The sequence below is a fragment of the Sceloporus occidentalis genome, unplaced genomic scaffold, assembly GCF_023333645.1.
Source record: "Sceloporus occidentalis isolate IW3139 unplaced genomic scaffold, rSceOcc1.0.p SCAF_330, whole genome shotgun sequence".
Taxonomy (NCBI): Eukaryota; Metazoa; Chordata; class Lepidosauria; order Squamata; family Phrynosomatidae; genus Sceloporus; species Sceloporus occidentalis.
Genome location: NW_028317310.1, coordinates 94,862 through 112,438, shown reverse-complemented (window position 1 = coordinate 112,438; position 17,577 = coordinate 94,862). Strand labels below are relative to the sequence as shown.

The window sequence follows — 17,577 nt, the reverse complement described above, 5'->3', positions numbered from 1 at the left end:
TCTTTGTTTAAGTTATTCGCGATCCACAATTCTAGATGCTCGGACTGGGTTGTGGATTTTCTGTGAATAAATACATCAGGTGTGTTAAATGAATTTGTACATTAATAGCAGAGCGAGGTGTGCTGCTTGGTTTATATGCACAGCAAGAAACGCAATTCCACAATCCATTAACGCTCTTCGCAGAGCCAAGTACCAGACGGCGGTTTTTCCAAATGGGCGCAAATCTTTTTCTGCGGATCGGGTGATCAGTAAATAAAAGTTTGAGTTACTGCTGGAAACGCACGGGACCGGCAGACGATAGGAACAATTTCTACGCTGCGTTACTACCGGTGATATCGCCGTTCGATGACGTCTGCTCCTTTTCAAGCGATCTGTTGCGGAATTTTTTACGTCTTGAAACAAACTAGAAACTGGTAAAACGTGACAAAAAACCTACAGGCTATTTCATGAATTACAGCCAATCCTGTCTTCTCTAAGAATATGGTGTTTTGCATTATTACACGGACTACGGTATTGATGTGTAAACTATTTAAACAGAATATTTTTTTACAACTTACTTAATTGGGAAAATTCAAAATCTAAAATCAAATACTAGCCACTGGTAGTTATTTAGTGGTCCGTCTTGATAAAAGGTTAGGCGTTCTCATACGGTTTCTCGGTGGTCTGTGGCGCCAGCTCTGAGTTCCCGGCGCTGCTTGATGGGGGCGTTTTGGGCACGGTCATCTGCATAGCGCACCAAAGGGCTGTCCGCGCCTTGCGAGTAGCCGCAGCCATGTCTTTGATGGAGGAAGCGAGCACAAAGACGTCTGGGGGGGGGGGGCGGGAGAAGCAACAAAATCGGAACAACATAATTGCTTGGTCACACATTCCGGATTTTAGAACAAATATAGAACAATTAATATTATTAATAAACGTACAATATGAAAATGATGCAAAATGGCCGGGAAAAACTAGCCTCGCTAGGACTGAACGGCCTATTGACTGAATTTATATAGCCATGGTAACTCCTGCAAAGACATCGTTATGATTACCCTGAAGATATAGGATGAGCTATTACCGCTTGTTCCTTATTGCACCTGTATGGAAATCTGCCTACCGATGCCTGTGTCCGCAGGGGCCAGCGGAACGGCGCTCATTGTGAGTCCTGTTACACTCACAGCATTTAAATACCATTCCCTTCACCACAGAAAGGACTTATCGCTGTAACCGAGACAGACTCTGATTCTGATCCATTCTCCCTCTTCATAAAAGATATATATATATATATACTTAAACGGGACTCCAGTGATGTCACTGTGACACCATCACGGTGCATTTAATTATAGGAGAAAACATTGTTATTTTCTAACACTGCTTACTGGTACAACAATTTCGCCACGTCACAGATCACTCCTAAATATAATCATATAGGCCGTCTATATGAAGTACCTTTATCATCCTGGTGACGAGGTCCTCCTTGTCGCTGGCGGTTTGATGCATTCACCAGCTCATCCTTACGACGTGCCTGTACGATATGAATCGCCTCCAGCAGGCGGTCAAGGGCTGTGGGGATGTTTGCGTGGAGAGGAGAGCTGCGGAACCGCTCCATTTTCCCGAGTAGCGTCACCACCTAAAGTTACGATTGTACAGAGGAGCCTGTTATTTCAGAAGGCAGATGAAAGGCGATCTACCAGGTCTGTATGTGAGAAGCTTCTCGACCAAGTCGTGTGTCAGAAGCTGTCTAAAGCTATCCAAACGACAAAATATTTTCATTTCAAGCAGATAGCGAGATCATTACTAAAACGTAGTAGTAAAATCTCCAGATCTGATACTTTAAAATCATTAGAAAAGCAGGTAGCAGGAAAGCATTGGCCTCCTATTCCATTAATCAAATTGATTACATTATGCTAGTTAGTGGGGCACGCCAGTTTCTTGCTGTTTCTGGTGACTTTGTTACACATGTCAGTGTTGGGCAGCATCCCTTCTTTTTTTGGCCAGTATTGGATTATCACTTCTCTACATCGTTCCATCATTATTTCCAGTTTAGTATCTGCTCGTGGAAAGATGTATTGTTGGAATTGTGCCATAATGTCAGTGACTCAGTTACCTCTCTTTTTTTTATTTACAGCACAGGCTTCTTTTCTAAAGCTTTGGGCCACCAGCACACAAAACACGTGATGGACATCACATAATAACAATCCTGATTCCCCAGATCTGGATTTTTGTTACAAATGACTATTTAAAGACGAATACCTTTAGCGTTAAACTTGGAAAAAATATATTTAATATATATATAGTCAATAATAGTCAGATGCCACACAGATTAAAAACAAATCCACACACACGGCTGCACTGTATGAGGATAATGAGGCATACAGCCCTGCAAAGAACAAGTAGGTGCCTAGTAGTCTTTGTACTGAAACCACAATTAACAAAGAGCTCCAAAGTAGCGTTTTTCCTGGCCAAATAAAGAATGCTGGCCCGCGTTTCTCACAAAGCGAATAATGTTTCTGTTGGCTGTAAACGTGTTTTTCTGCTGCGCTGAACGAGTTACTTCCGTGAGGTCTAATGCATCGCATGCCTCCGGCACAGAAGAAATTCCAGGTACGTTAAAGTGTAACGGCGCATCGTACCGTGAATAAAGTCATTATATGTGAAGTATCCTGCTTACTCTGGCTTGTTCCCGCAGCTGGTCCACAACCAAACGATCGACTCTGGAAGGGTTAGCAGCCAGCCTCGGGATAGGAGTGTTGTTTGCGCTGGACACTTTCTTCCCTGGGTAATGCTTCAAAAGTATTGACTCCGTCTGAAAGAAATAAAAATCATTAAAGAATCCTTAATTCAACAAAAGCAATTCCATTACCGGAGAGCAAACACTAAATACTCGAGCTGGGTTTTGATTGGATTTGGATTCCAGTCTGTAATCTCACTTGTATACTTAAAAATATATATTTTTTAAAGATCCCGCTACATGTGAAATATTATACTCTTTTCTAAACACAAAGAACTTGATTGTTTTTTTTTTACATACCATATATATAAAAAAATCATCAAGCAACCAACCGACAAGGAACTGAATGTCTGAGAAGGTTGATATTTGCGGGTATATTTTGAAGATAGTAAACCTAGAAGTTATACGTCCTCATGTACAATTTATGTATGTCTCACACATGTGCGTGCTGCTGCCGCCGGCGTGTATTTGATTCACGCTGTTGGCCTTTCACCTTTTATACTACATTTTTAGAAAGGTGTCACTCGGCGTAACGCATAACGAGCGAGTTATACCTCTGGTATAGGCACAGGCCAGCCGGAGAAATCTGGTCCTGCGTGCTGAAGAGATGATTCCCTACAGATGTGGTCGCAAAATATACAACTGAGGCAGGTGTGTGCCGGGGGTTACAGTAAACGTTTGAAACGTAACAAGTCTGGAGCAGAGAAATTGTCCTTTCCTCGACAACCTTTAAATGCACATCCCTGTCACTCTATGCACTTAAATACAGGCAATAGCTGCGAGGCCCCTTTAAATGTATGCGATGCCCTCCTTGGAAGTGCATAGGGGGACTCTGCAGATTTTTTTAGTACTGCGTCACTGTGAACGGTCATCTTTATTTGTATACCAGCACTGCGCCAAAACGGTACCCCTATTTTTACTACACTTCCCCAAAAGTTATAGACCTAGCAGGGATTTTTATTACAAACAAGAGAAAAAATGTTGGGTAAATAAACATTCCCAAAGCTTAACGTCGTAAACTAGCCTCGGTTATGTGGATCCCCCCCCCCCCACACCTCTATTCTACATACCCTTTTCCTCTCTTTTTCCATAGCCCTCCACTGTTCGTAACACTCTTCCAGGCGGACGTGGAGTTCACTTCCAGGCACAACCCTTGACCTCATAAATGGCTGATTGCTAAATATTGTTGGCAAGCTGCCCAAAGAGCCATCACCACGTATCAAATCACCGAAATGGGGATAAATCGGTCCAAAGTCTTCATATGTGTTTGTGTCACTCGACTCGATGAAGGGCGAGATGGAGCGGCCCACAACATGAGGAAAAGAAGACCTATAACTGGTAGAAGGAGGCTGCGGGGATGCGTTACGTCGCATGTCCCCCATCATAAAGGTGTTTGAAAGGCACCCGCTGTGTAGGAGCGGCAGTCTGCCGCCATTCAAAGCATCATGATCGCCACTTCCCTGTCTGTTACTTGTATAGTTCACGGCACCGTCCATCAATCTCTGATTACTTTTGTGGGCACATCCTAGGTTCTTTTTCTCGATGTTATACTGCATGCCCTGGGGTTTCTCCGGAAAGGCCCTGCTCCCCGCGATATCTACGGGAATCGAGTGGTTTGACAGATTTTGACAAAGGCCATTTAGCTTTTTGTTCTTAAATGAATCGGCAAGTCCTTCGTCTAAATTCTTGTATAATCCCTCCGGTGTTTTTTCTGCTCCATTATAAAAATACTCAAATACCGGATAGCCGTGGTTCTCCTCGCAGTATCTGCGGAACGGAGGAGGAGAGCAGACAGAGGGGTAGCTGGTGTTTTGGGCACAGCTTTTGTGAGAGGTGTATATATCGCTGCCTGTCTTCGTCATCAGACTCTTGTTATAATACAGGGAAGGAGAATCGCTCCTCTCGGTATGACCATTCATCCAGGGCAGAGATCTGATTGAAGCGGCACTAGCTAAAGGTGGCACCAAGCAGGAATCTTTCAGGAAGCCGGAATTTCGGGTATCGCCGTTAGCAAATTCACCCCCCCCTTTGCACACAGAGAGTCTTTTCAATCCATAATCTGATTTAAGGTTAAAATTCGGTAGAAATGGGGATTCCTTTTGGTAAGGCTCATCTGATAATAGATATGGAGTCTTGGCAAACTTATAATTCTGCTGGTCTGGCATTACATTTTCAAGTTTTTGACAGCTTTGCGTTGCTTGGATGAATTTAGTGTAACTATCTACATCCAAATCGGGCACATTTGACGATCCATTCAATGCATTTATGCATCCCTGAAAGCTCGGGTTGGCGTGTTTGACTGGCTTGGTTTCATATTGTAGAGGCTCTGTATTCCCAGCAAATCTGTTAAACTGAGAAGCAAGAGATTCGGCCCGTTTTTGCGAATAGTCCTTCATGGCGTCGGGCATCAAGGCAGAGGTGGAAAAGCTGTTCTTGTCAACCGGGTATTCCTGGAAAGGCACCTTGGTGTCCTCATTGTAACTGCCGGTGTTGTTCACCTTGTTGGAATGGAGCCACTGTCCATCTTGTGCCAAACTACTCAGCCCGTGGTACAATCCATCCGTTTTCTGGGTATCCGTAGCAGACGCCTGTCCTGTGCCGTATAGATTCTTTTGGAAGACGACAAAATCCCCAGACCTTTTACTGTCTGCGCGGAAGTCCTGGTGCTCGGTTCCTCTGTTTGCACCCAGGGGCCACGCTGATTTCACAATGGCAGGTGAGACACTACAAAATACAACATGAACGTTAGATAAAAAAAAAAAAAGAACACATTCAGAAAACAATCACTTCCCATAAGCCTTTCTCAACCCCTGCTGCAACTACACTGGTGTTTACTTTCTAAGATATATATCGAGTTTACTATTCAAGAGATACAAATTAGTCTTTTTTTAGTACACAATTGAACACAGATGGTTTCAAAAGCTCCTACTTTAAATATTAAAGGTTCGAAAGGAAAACAGGATTACTGTTTTGTTTGTAAATAGTGTATTCTGCTGGAAGAAGTCAATGGGGTGAATTCACCAAGGTGGAAATTTGTTGAACATTTCAACTCGCGGATATAACTATGCAATATGCAAAGCCAACCCGGCACATCTTGCAGGAGAAGCTCACTGTCCCTTTATTTATTTATGGTATCAAGAGTCCAAATGTTCTAATGTTCTGCAAACTATCCGGTTAATAAACACACCCCAATACTGACAATTGGTACAGTTTAGGGGTTATTACACAGGACATGCGGAACATCTACAAATGGCCGAGTGATACATTTATATCAGTTAATGCTTTCACAAGATTATAAAAGAATCAATATCCTTGTAACAATTAGACTTAGATTTGCAGGTTTGGAACCTGATATAATCTTATAGAATCTTACATTTAGTCCTTTATGGATTTTTGCCTCCTACTGATCCAGTGACTAAGAACAAATCAAGATGCAGCGAGATGGCAACGGCTAATATGATTTCTGCTTAACTGTAACAAGCGCATTGCGGAAGATGGAATGTGCTTTCAAACTTTCTACCCTGCCCCACCTTTACAATATAAAAAGTATTCATTTGTAAATAGATTATTTGTGGGTTTTTAAACAAATATTTTGATACAGAAGAGAGAGTTTACACTTTTAAGAGGAAGAAAATGATCTTTGTATGACTAAAACAAGAATGGTACTTAATGCAAATCCGTGGAAAGAGATACAAACCCTTCGGTAAAATAGGACTGTGCCTTTTCTGGTTCTTCCAGTATATTGGATACAAGTCCATATAAATCTGTTTCACTTCCAAACTCGTTTCTTTCAAACGGAATCCTAGCGTGGATGAAGAAAAAACAGCGTAGAAGTGAATCTGCTGTAAGTAGGGGGGCTGCGGAGCTCTTGAATGAAAGGGGCAATCACACTTTTTTCAGGGATCAGTAAAGTTCAAGTTTGCTTCACTGTTCTTGATTCTGTACAAACTAAGCAAGTTTTTTTTAACAGAATTAGCAGAAGGTGAGAAATCAAATTCTACAAAATATTATAACAACTCCATTTAATTTGTTGTCACACAAATCTTTTACATGTCAACAATAAGTAAAAATGTTCATGACCTGTGACAGGTATCACGCTCCTTAACTTACTTCGGCATGATCTGCGAGCTTCCAACTTGCCTCATCTCGTCTCCGTAAGTAGACCAAGGCGGGTAGTAAAGTGAAGGATCCAAAGTATTTGAACAATGGTCAAAGGGTGTAGGGGCAGAAGATTCATAGTTCTGACTCAAGTCTAAAGACTCGTCACTCTGCATAGATAGATATTACCACAATAAAATATATAGCAGATACACTTAATGCTGTAAAACAATCCATACATCTAGCGAATAACACTCTCAGATACTCTTCTCCAAACTATGCTATGAGGGCTACAAAAGATTTATGCTGAATAAACAAAAGGGTAGAAGATCCTAAAAATCACTAATAATATATAATAATAAGCTTACATTATCAGAAATTGCATACATCTTCCTCAGTTTCTAAAACTCTTTTATTAGGAAAAGGCATTAGTGCAATCCCATGTCTGATATATCGTAACACAGAAAAGCACACAAAACACGACTACACAACGTACCTGAATTTTGTACGGATTGTAGAAGGAGTTCACGTTGCACATGCTGTTTGCGTTACACATGTCCGCGAGTTTGCTGCTCAGATCCAAGTTACTCCAGCATCTTCCATTTACTCTGCTGGCGGTTTTACACTTGAAGAGATAGAGAAATGTTTGAATAAACAAGACTACCCAAATATACATGATGTTCCGTACAGATGTCATAGCGTCCAGTTAGCCTCCACCGCATGTCAGCGACAGCAGAGCTGTACTGGTCCCCAGCGAGAACTGAAAAGAAAAAACTGGCGTCACTAGCCGGGGACAGACATAAGTGATCCCGTCTATGCACAATCTCCACATTTATTTCTATATTAGATTGAAAAAGATCAACAAAACCAGCAAGAAAGGGAAGCGAATGACAGCCATGAGCAGCTTAGGTAACATACGACATATGACATGTGTGTGTGTGTGTGTGTGCGTGCGTGCGTGCGTGCGTATATAGGCATCCATGCCATTCCTTTGGAGAGATTTCATCTAATGGTTCACCTCATGGAAGCTCAGACCCTGTATTTAATGGCCAAATGTCCATATCTAATCAAGGTCCAGTATCTAAGAGTTAACTCTTTTACTCATCAGCTCACCCTTACAATGGGCCAATCAAGATGGAGATCATGGGGAGGAATAATTATGCAGATCCTGGGAAGTCAGGACCACTGCTTCCATGATATACACATTAGGTGGGTTTCTGATGGTCTGGCAGATCATTTATAAAGCCTCCCACCACATCTCACAGATTTCTTCACACATGACTTGGCATCAATAAAGACTAATCGCCCGGGACTTGTGATCCTTTCCGGATCATAACCAGATCAGCGGCTGGTAACCCCCCCCCCCCATTATGATGGGCACAAAATGATGCCATTCCGTGAGTTTCAGCAAACTATTCAAACGCTGGAAACTGAACTCAAGATATAAATGATGTAATTGACCGTGCTTCTAATAACCAAGCGCCTGTATATCGGTGGTAGATATTTTACACTTATGACATGAGATACAGCCTATAGACAGCCCCTGGAAGAGTGATTACATTGGTAACTCCTTCTAGTGCTGGCAAGGCCCAAGACCCCTCACCTCCATGGCGAGGAACTCCGTTATTCGTCAGTGCCGCGGTAGAGGAACCTAGGTAAGCTACCGACCACTACCTCTCCTACCTGACAGAAGTCACTGAGGTAAAGCTGGCTATCCGTTACATCTAAGTGACCAGCGCGTGACCTCTGCCTCTGCCTCTGGGCCCAGCAACCGCCTACTTCTTCTTAAATGCCCATTGGTTGGCTGGGTAGGTAAGGATATTGCCATCAGCCAATCAGTGGCATCGTGTTCCCTGATAGGCTGCGCATCCTGTACGTGGAGGAAGGCTGCGCGTGCATCGTCCATCGCCTGCTTCCCGCCTGAAAGGGTAGACAGGAATAGGAATGGAGGTAAAGCCTTTAATGATTGGCTAGAAACTCCGATGGGGTGGGGCTTAAAAGGAGGCTAGGTTTTTCATTGGACCAGCGACAGTGAGGCACTATGGTTTTGGTGAAGTTTCTTATTTCTTCGGGTTTCTATTGGTGCTGGGGCCTGCTGTCTTTTCACTTTTTTTGTATGTTAACCAAATATTAGAGGAACGGAAAGCGTATTACTGTATCTTAATAAGTCTTAGGTGGCCATAGTTTTGAAATATCATATAGGTATATATATGTATGTATATATATTTATATATATATATATATACACCCATCGTACCTTCCAAGATTAATTTTTGTTCTTGACGTGATTAATGGAGTTGCTAGGGGGTCGGGCCTAAGGTGGACGTAAGACAAGAATCTATTTACGCCATTTAGTTAACAGACACATTGCCATTATATGGACGTTAATGCTGTAGACCCTGTGATACTCTCACACCCAACGAATATTCTGATCTTCTAGACCAGAGAGAGGCATCAGGAGTGGAAAGAGCGACCGAGGAATTTGTGTTCCAAATAGGAACTGTTCTTCCTAAAGAGGGACACTTGAGAGGTATGGAACGGATATAAATCAAAGAGGGCGGAAGGAGGCCATGTAGCAGTTTTAAATAATACGGTTTTAATAGTAAGTCTAGTCTAATAAATCTAAGTCTAGTGCTTTTATTTCCACTGAGAGTCCCGTTTCTCCTTAGATGCTGAAATGTTATAGTGGTGAAGTGGTTGTAATGCAATACATGCGCATGGCCATTAGAGGGAGCCAGATCATTGTACAGTAGTTGGCTTGTGTATTGGTGTCAGGAAGGACAATATATATATATATATATATATATATATATATACCGTATATATATATATATATATATATATATATATATATATATATATATCTCTTTTAGAAAAGATAACAATATGGTTATCTGTCAATTAAGAGAAGCTAGATCTGCTAAAGTTGTGGGTATTTTAATACTGCTATTAATTTGACTATGATGTGCATAAAAATGTTTTTTCTCTTCCAGCTGCCTGGAGCTCAGATATCAGGATATGATATATATATCGACCCAGATGTTTTTGAAGCTAGGAATATAGCAGGTCAGTGTTTAATGTGAAATGTTAACATGAAATATCCTGGTTTCTCCATCTGCGTTTTATCAGAAGGAGTATAACAGGGGGTACATTTTCCATTTGGAAAGACCAAAGACAACATCTAGGTACAGGAACAGAAGTTATAACTGGAAATGTAATTATAGCGTATTCCCGAGGCGCACGGTAATGTTATATCAGCATCTGTTATCAGAATCTTATGTCCGTCAGCACCACATAGGGCAGGCTTTGATCCACAGATGTGGCATATACCACATCAGGGGATTTTAACAGAAACGGCAAAATCCATGCTTCATAAACAATATTGTGGTATCTCTAAAGCTAGTAGGAAATATAGATACTTTTCAGCTAAAAAATGAGTAGAAGGACCTTATAACTGCAAACTGCAATGCTGTCCAAATTTGATTAGGTCACTCTTTTAGTGTATTTTATTTGTATCTAATTATTTATTTTTGCATGGAGTCAAATTGGGAAAAAAACACAATATTGTTTTACAGCAGTTTATTGAGAGGAAAAAAACTCCCAGATTCGTAGGGAAAAGAACAATCTGTACCAAGGGGATGTACAGTGGCCAATAGTGGATTGGTAAAGAGAACAACCAACCACAAAACTGGTGGAAGGTGGCTCAGAAGCCAATAGAATAAGACTTGGGCCTGTTACAGTACTAGATTTCCTTGATCTGTGCCAATGACCCATTTTTTTGTTTTTTATCCCCAATACCTTTTACCCATAATAGTGGTAGTTTTTTGTACCTCCATGTGACATAGGTCAGCTGTGGACATCAATGCACACAATAAAATAATATCCCATATCCCCCCACCACACACACAGAAATTAATTATTTTGTGCGCACTGTGTACTTATCTATGTTGATAGCAAACTTTCCAACCCATTTCTGTAAAGTGGTTGTTTTACTTGTCTGTCACCATACTGCACTATTGGGGGCAGGTAGTCTAAATTGCTGACTTCCAAGGTGCTTGTTAAATACAGACACACTCAGATTTATTTAATACAAGTAGTACACATCTGCCTATCCAAAAGTAACAGATCAGTTTCAACGTCTAAATGATTGCTTTTGAAGGACATGACAGGTAAGCCTTACCATTCTTTAACAATTGGCTTAAGGTTAACTGTCCTTTTAAAGTTTAATGGAACATTAACACCTAACATTGTAAAGGGTCATGTTGAGCCAGTTAAAATTCTTTTGTTAAAAAAGGACTGTAATCTAGTAATAAACTTGTCCTCTCATTCTGTAGATGGTCACATGGTCACTGTTTGTTTATGCAGGTATGTGTTAAAATCAATTGTAGATAATAAATACAGATTGACTTCTTCCCATCTCTAGTTTGCCTCCTTCCCATCTCTTGTGTGCCATTTTCAACTCATCATATGCGAAAGAGGCTACATCCGACTCCTCGTTCCAGGTAGCTGCTGGTGGCATGAGCAATGTCCTCCTTGGGTGTTAAAGATTAGAGTAGAAACAATATATATTTTTTATAGTTACTTTAGGCAAAGAGGGCAGACTGCACCAATGAAGGCTCCCCACTGTACAAGCAGAATTCCACCAAATCCCCACAAACGGTTACACAAATTCAAAAGACGCTCAGCAATGGGATAAATTGGTGCAATTTTATTCCAAAAGTATTTCGACGTTTCAACCCGCTTAGGGGTTTTTATTAAGCATTGATGATGGTATATATGCCTTTCCCCGGCTTCACAGGTACAGATGAGATTATACCTGCCAGATTCAATGTCACCTAGGTCGTGGACACAACCTAGGTGACATTGTTATCTAAGTCGTGGACACAATTATGTACCATGGGAGCTACAACACTCATGCTCTGTCCTATTGGACTACTGGTTTTCGAGCCTGTTTTCAAGGACCTTCAAAGGTCTTGGGTGATTCTCAATTCTAGCAGCATTGGTATCGCTTGGGAACTGCAAGATAATCACTCACAGGCATTGGTGAATAAAGTTCATATTCTTTTATTTCCTAATTAGATCAGTAAAAGTTGCTACCTTAGCTCACCATGAAGCTTCTTATACACGAAAGCCCTCTGGGACAGAAAGGAGGTCTGCATCGGATGGTAGGTCACTTTGCATTTTGTATTGATCCCCTTAAAATTACAACATAACCAACCTTGCTTTCAATATTATTAAGTTTGCTTAAATGTTTTCATAACAATTGAACAAATTGAGACAGAAATATACATTATCAGCAAGATTAGTGTTTGGAGAACCTTAATTTGGAGGGATACGTACCTTTCTGAAACATGGTCTGGGGGTGAATACTATTATTCAATTATAATAGTATTATAATAATTATAAATAATTATTAAATTATTGTTGCTTAACAACTGAACCTGCTAGGGCTCTACAAACCTTTCCAGACCCAAAGCCCTTGGCTTGGACACAGGGTTAGATCAACAAGATATACAACAAAGGATCAGACGGCCATTGTTGGGAGCAAATACACTAAATAGTAAACGTGTTTTATGGGTTAAAGAGCTAGTCCCATAGACACAGAAAACCAAGCCAGAAAGAGGGATTTTTTTCACTTCTCCTCATGTCCATCTGTTCTGCATTTGAGGAAAGAAAGGAGGGTGGGGATCGTATGTGTCCAAGAGTTGGTTACACCCTAGAAATATTTGTATTACATTTTTATAGGAACATGGATTAAGTCAGAAGATAAGAAGCAATTGACCCATTGAGTTGGTCCTTTTCCTGTCCACTTCGTATCTTTTGTTTGTTGTGATAACTGAATGCTTATCTCAGCCATTTTGTAAGAGATTTTCAGCCAATGTTTCTGACCAAATGCTATTCTGTGTATCAGCTTCCATCTGTAAAATATTTACATTTTGACAAACTCCAGCTTTAATAATTTATTAATGCGCCATTAACCCAGTATTCAAATACAGAAGAGAGGAGCCATTGATCTCTTTATTTAACACAGATCTCTGTAATATTCAAGTGGAGTATGTATGGTGTTATTCTGATAACAGTCAGATAAAGCTTTCACACCTGGCCGATGAATGTATACATCTATAATGTATAAACTCCCACCAAGTTAGGTAACTTCATTAGCAGTTCCTTTCCTGAAGGGTTAGATTGGAAATGTGAGATATAAATACGTGTGAACTTTGTAAATCAGTTGACCCTTAAACTCTTCAAATATTATCCCTTTAATAGTCAGTCACAAAGATTTTATTGTAACGACGACGCAACTAGTTCTAATAAGGCCATAATGAAAAATTTTTTTTTTCTTATTTCAGATATTTTGAATTAAGCCACATTTTAGTTGTGATATACCAGAGAGAAAAAACACCAGCCAAGATATTCAACTATCGTTAAATCAAGTACAAGAAGTCAGCTCCAGATTGTGTGACCCTGAGATTCAACTCATTCACCGTGATATTTAAGAGAAAATCTGGTACGTGTCTAGGTATGCATATATATCAAACCAATTGCTACCATAAACCATATATATATATCGTATTTGCTTGATTATAAGAGTGACCCCCTCAAACTTTGAAAGATGTCCCTTTTAGAAAAATAAACAAAATAATTTCTGCTTTTGTTCCTCTCTCACTCATTCTCTCACACTCTCATTCACTCTCTCATGCTCTCAATGTCCTTACCTTCTCTGCTTCCGTGTCGCTGTCTCCTTTACCTCAGCTTTGCTTATTCTCTTGCCTCTTATTGTTCTTCTGTCTTCTTCCTTCGCCCGCTTCTTCCTGGTATCAGCTCCATTATCCAGGTACTTCCGCAAAAGGGCAGAGCCTCCGTGCACATCCTCTCCCCCGATCGGAGTATTGGGGTGCGCTCTGTGGCTCCGCCCTTTAGCGGAAGTACTCCAAGATGCCAGAAAGTTGCAGACAGAATCGCAGAGAAAGAGAGGTGCAGAAACACTTCTCTTTCTCCGTGAGCATGAGAGAGTGAGTGAATGTGAGTGACAAGCCCCTAGGCTTAGTGGCTGTGCGGCTTTGCCACGGATCTGAGGTGTGAATAAAAGATGACCTCGATTATAAGATGAGTTCATTTTTTCCAGGTGATTTTTTTCTGAAACATTTTCTCATAATTGAGCAAATACAGTACTTTCACTTCTTGGCACATTGTATAAAAGAAAATATGCAAGACTTTATTTCAGATGATAGGACAGCACTGAATAATATTTACAAAGAGGGAAATTCATAAATCACAAATAGATTGGCTGGTTACACTGAATTCATTGGAATTCTGGTAGCAAAAATATCTAACTGGGGTTACCTACAGAAAAGGCAGTCAACTGTACTTTTTGTCATGTATACATAATTAAGTAAAATTACTTTTCCCTTCTGAAGTGATTGATGAGATGGCCTTGTGAACAAAAGCCATACCTAAATCATTGGGTTCTTATTTTTTTAAGACGAAGCTATCCTTGCTGCTTTACACTATGCCTCCCCTGGTGTATGGTATAACAATCAGCTTCTTATAGTATTGGATATAACATGGTACACTATGCCTCCCCTGGTGTATGGTATAACAATCAGCTTCTTATAGTATTGGATATAACATGGTCAACCCAGCAAGCAGAAAACCCTAATCATATACATTTCCATATGTAGCAGGAGGTCTGGTTTTGCATTATTAATATTAACTTAAAGCTGCTTTAGTGAAGCACATGTGACCTGATGGCTTCGGACTGGACAACACATTGTACAACATAAAGATATCTGGATTATAATTTAGACTTTACCGGGGGGACCTGATTTCAATGTCAAATGTAGGTAAAGAGTTAAAAGAGGGGCTGTGATATTTTTTGCTCCTGTCTCATTCATGGTGTTGTTATTGTCTCTCATTAACCCCTTACCCCCCCAGTCAGTAATCTTTTTAAATATATCCCTCCCCCCAACTAATAAGAGCAGAGCAGTGATCTGGATAGTCTCATAGCAGAGGGAATAATTGGGCAGATTAGGTTCCTCTTGGTTAAGTTTGGGATTTTTCTTTCCTCTCTCTTTATCAGAATTATTTCTCTCCACAAGCCATTTCATTTTCTCAGCCTACGTTTCTCTTGCTTGCTATATGTTTACAGGAGGTAGATTCTATATCACAAAGGGGTTATTCAGGAGAAAGCAAGCCCTAGCAAGTTGACTACCATGTTTCTGAAGAGTTGCTTTGGCTAGAGAGACGCCAACCATATCATACCGATTAATTCCCCACCCAGAAAAAAAATCTGCTCATTCATACACGTCACACTCACATTTTAATGTGCAGCCGAATTAGATATTGACAAATGTATCTGTCGGTTTCTACAAAATCAACAAACATTCATTTTCAATTAGGTGACTGACGCGTTTGAAGGATACTGAGCTGCTGACTTGTTGTGAGCTGCCGTACTTCAAAAAATAATGATACGCTACATGTGTCCATTGTCAGCAAAGAAATGATCAATTGCTGTATATATTGCAATCATCATTATACACATTGCAGCATCATTATACGGTACTGAGTTGAACAGTAATTCTTTCTGTAAAGGTCACTGACAGCAGGAGTCTCTTCAGATGACTAATAAAACAACCTCTCCCTCCTCTGATATCGTTCTTGTGCACTGCCACGCTCACTCTTTCCCTCCCTCTCAGCATGCCTCCTTCATTCCTTCTCTACCCCTCTCATTCTCTCCCCTGTGTCTCCCCATTTTCAACTTCCCTCCCCTCTTCTTTCTCTTTTACTCCTGCCAGCTAAGCTCTGGTTTCTTGTCAGCTTGGAGAGAAATCAGAGGAATATCTTGGCACGTTTAACCAGGGTGAGCTGAGCCAAAGCAGGAAGAGGGAGATGATAGCATCTTCTTACTAGCAGTGAACTCCGCAATAAGGCACCTTTAACTCTATGCTGACACAAAGTCTGTAAAGTACAGTCTGGAAAGTGATTCTACCATGTTACATTATATGGACCTATCCCAAGCACATAGGGTGATAACATAGATGGTGTAAGAAAGTAATTTTTACTGGATATATATATATAATCAGGTGGCCATTTAGACTCATTTGTGGCCAAAACGTCTTGTCTTAAGCCAAGCTTTGGTAGTAGTTTGGAGAACACATTTGTTTAAGTTTCCATTGGGCCTTTGGCTGGGTGCAGAATCGGGCCCCAGTGCTCGAAGCATGTTAAATGCAGGGTCCCTAGGCTGTATACCCCTGTGTTTCAAGTCAGAGTAATTGATCAATTCTTTACACAACTGGATCTGTTTCAGAGCATTCTCATTTAGAGCTTTTTGTTCATATACTGCACACAATGACACAGAACACGGATCCCAAACTCTGTATTTTTGTGTAATGTGCTAAATGCCACAGTCTTCTACAACAAAGAGGTTAAGCAATCATGGATCATTGTGGGGGAGTTGCAATGAGGGGGGAGACGTCCTCTGTTGTGGTCGGGGTAAGAATGTGCAAAATTCCTGCGTATCTGCTCCAAACCACAGTGCTGCTTCTACCTGCCTAGAACAACTTTCCAGCCCCCAACCACGTCAGCCACGCCATGAGTCATTAATAAACTTTATAGGGGGATCCTACATACAGGTCCTATCTCTATGACTTCATACATTTGCACCAACGCTATCTTAGTATTACCAAGTCATGCTGTTTATATGCATGATGGCACCATTAGGTAGGCATCATTATTAATCGTGCTGCGGCCATTAGATTACTTTATTTCTGCTTTGACTTGTAATGCATTATGATGGGCCAACGCCATGAACTTTTTCTGTAAGAAAGATTGAGAACTTGCTTTATGAATAATTAATCTGGGGAGATTTCTCAAGGAACTCGCACTGATCAGACTCACAGGGCTGCATAACGCATTACGAAGTCAGTGTGTCTATAAACTCCCAATCTACCGATACATATACACACACACCTAACCCTTCAAAAGTTTCATGGGAAACAAGGACATTTCTTGCTTTAACATAATTGCATAATTTCTACCGATCATTTAGCCTTTAAAACTTAATCTTGGATTTGCAAACACAGTGTGCCATTGGAACAGAGGAGTGATGGAAGTGATAAAGGGCCAATGGAACACAGGAATGATGGGAGTGATAAAGGGCCATTGGAACACAGGAGTGATGGGAGTGATAAAGGGCCATTGGAACAGAGGAGTGATTGGAGTGATAAAGGGCCAATTGAACACAGGAGTGATGGGAGTGATAAAGGGCCATTGGAACAGAGGAGTGATTGGAGTGATAAAGGGCCATTGGAACACAGGAGTGATGGGAGTGATAAAGGGCCAATGGAACACAGGAGTGATGGGAGTGATAAAGGGCCATTGGAACACAGGAGTGATGGGAGTGATAAAGGGCCATTGGAACACAGGAGTGATGGGAGTGATAAAGGGCCTCTGTACGCCTATGAAGAGAGTCCATTAAAAATCAGCCGTTTACAGCAACAATAGTCATTTGCAACATTAACCCCGTCTGTGCTGGATTTCTGATCCATTTCATGTTATTTTAATGGACAAAATTTGCTTTTCTTTCAAAAACAAAGCAACCCACAACTTTTGAGCAGTAGTATATACAGTGATATTCTGGCCTGGGATGACAGGTCCAGGGGGCAGAAGTAAGGCCCCCAGTATCCTGCTGCTCAATTGGCCGGATACAGAGGAGATCTTTGATCTTCTCAACCATCATTTACAATATGGAGGCTGTGCTGGCACTTAGG

At 40.9% G+C, this 17,577-nt stretch overlaps 1 protein-coding gene across 1 annotated transcript; it reads right to left on the bottom strand.

The window, feature by feature from the left end:
- Positions 1-633: 633 nt before the first annotated feature.
- LOC149274441 (meiosis-specific coiled-coil domain-containing protein MEIOC-like) lies at positions 634-7,364 on the bottom strand. Its single transcript, XM_089505475.1, has 6 exons — positions 7,305-7,364; positions 6,821-6,978; positions 3,781-5,434; positions 2,651-2,785; positions 1,429-1,609; positions 634-806 (listed from the first exon to the last, which is right to left on the bottom strand). Exons 1-6 carry the CDS (start codon positions 7,362-7,364, stop codon positions 634-636), a joined length of 2,361 nt encoding a protein of 786 aa, XP_089361601.1.
- Between the last annotated feature and the right edge of the window lie 10,213 nt (positions 7,365-17,577).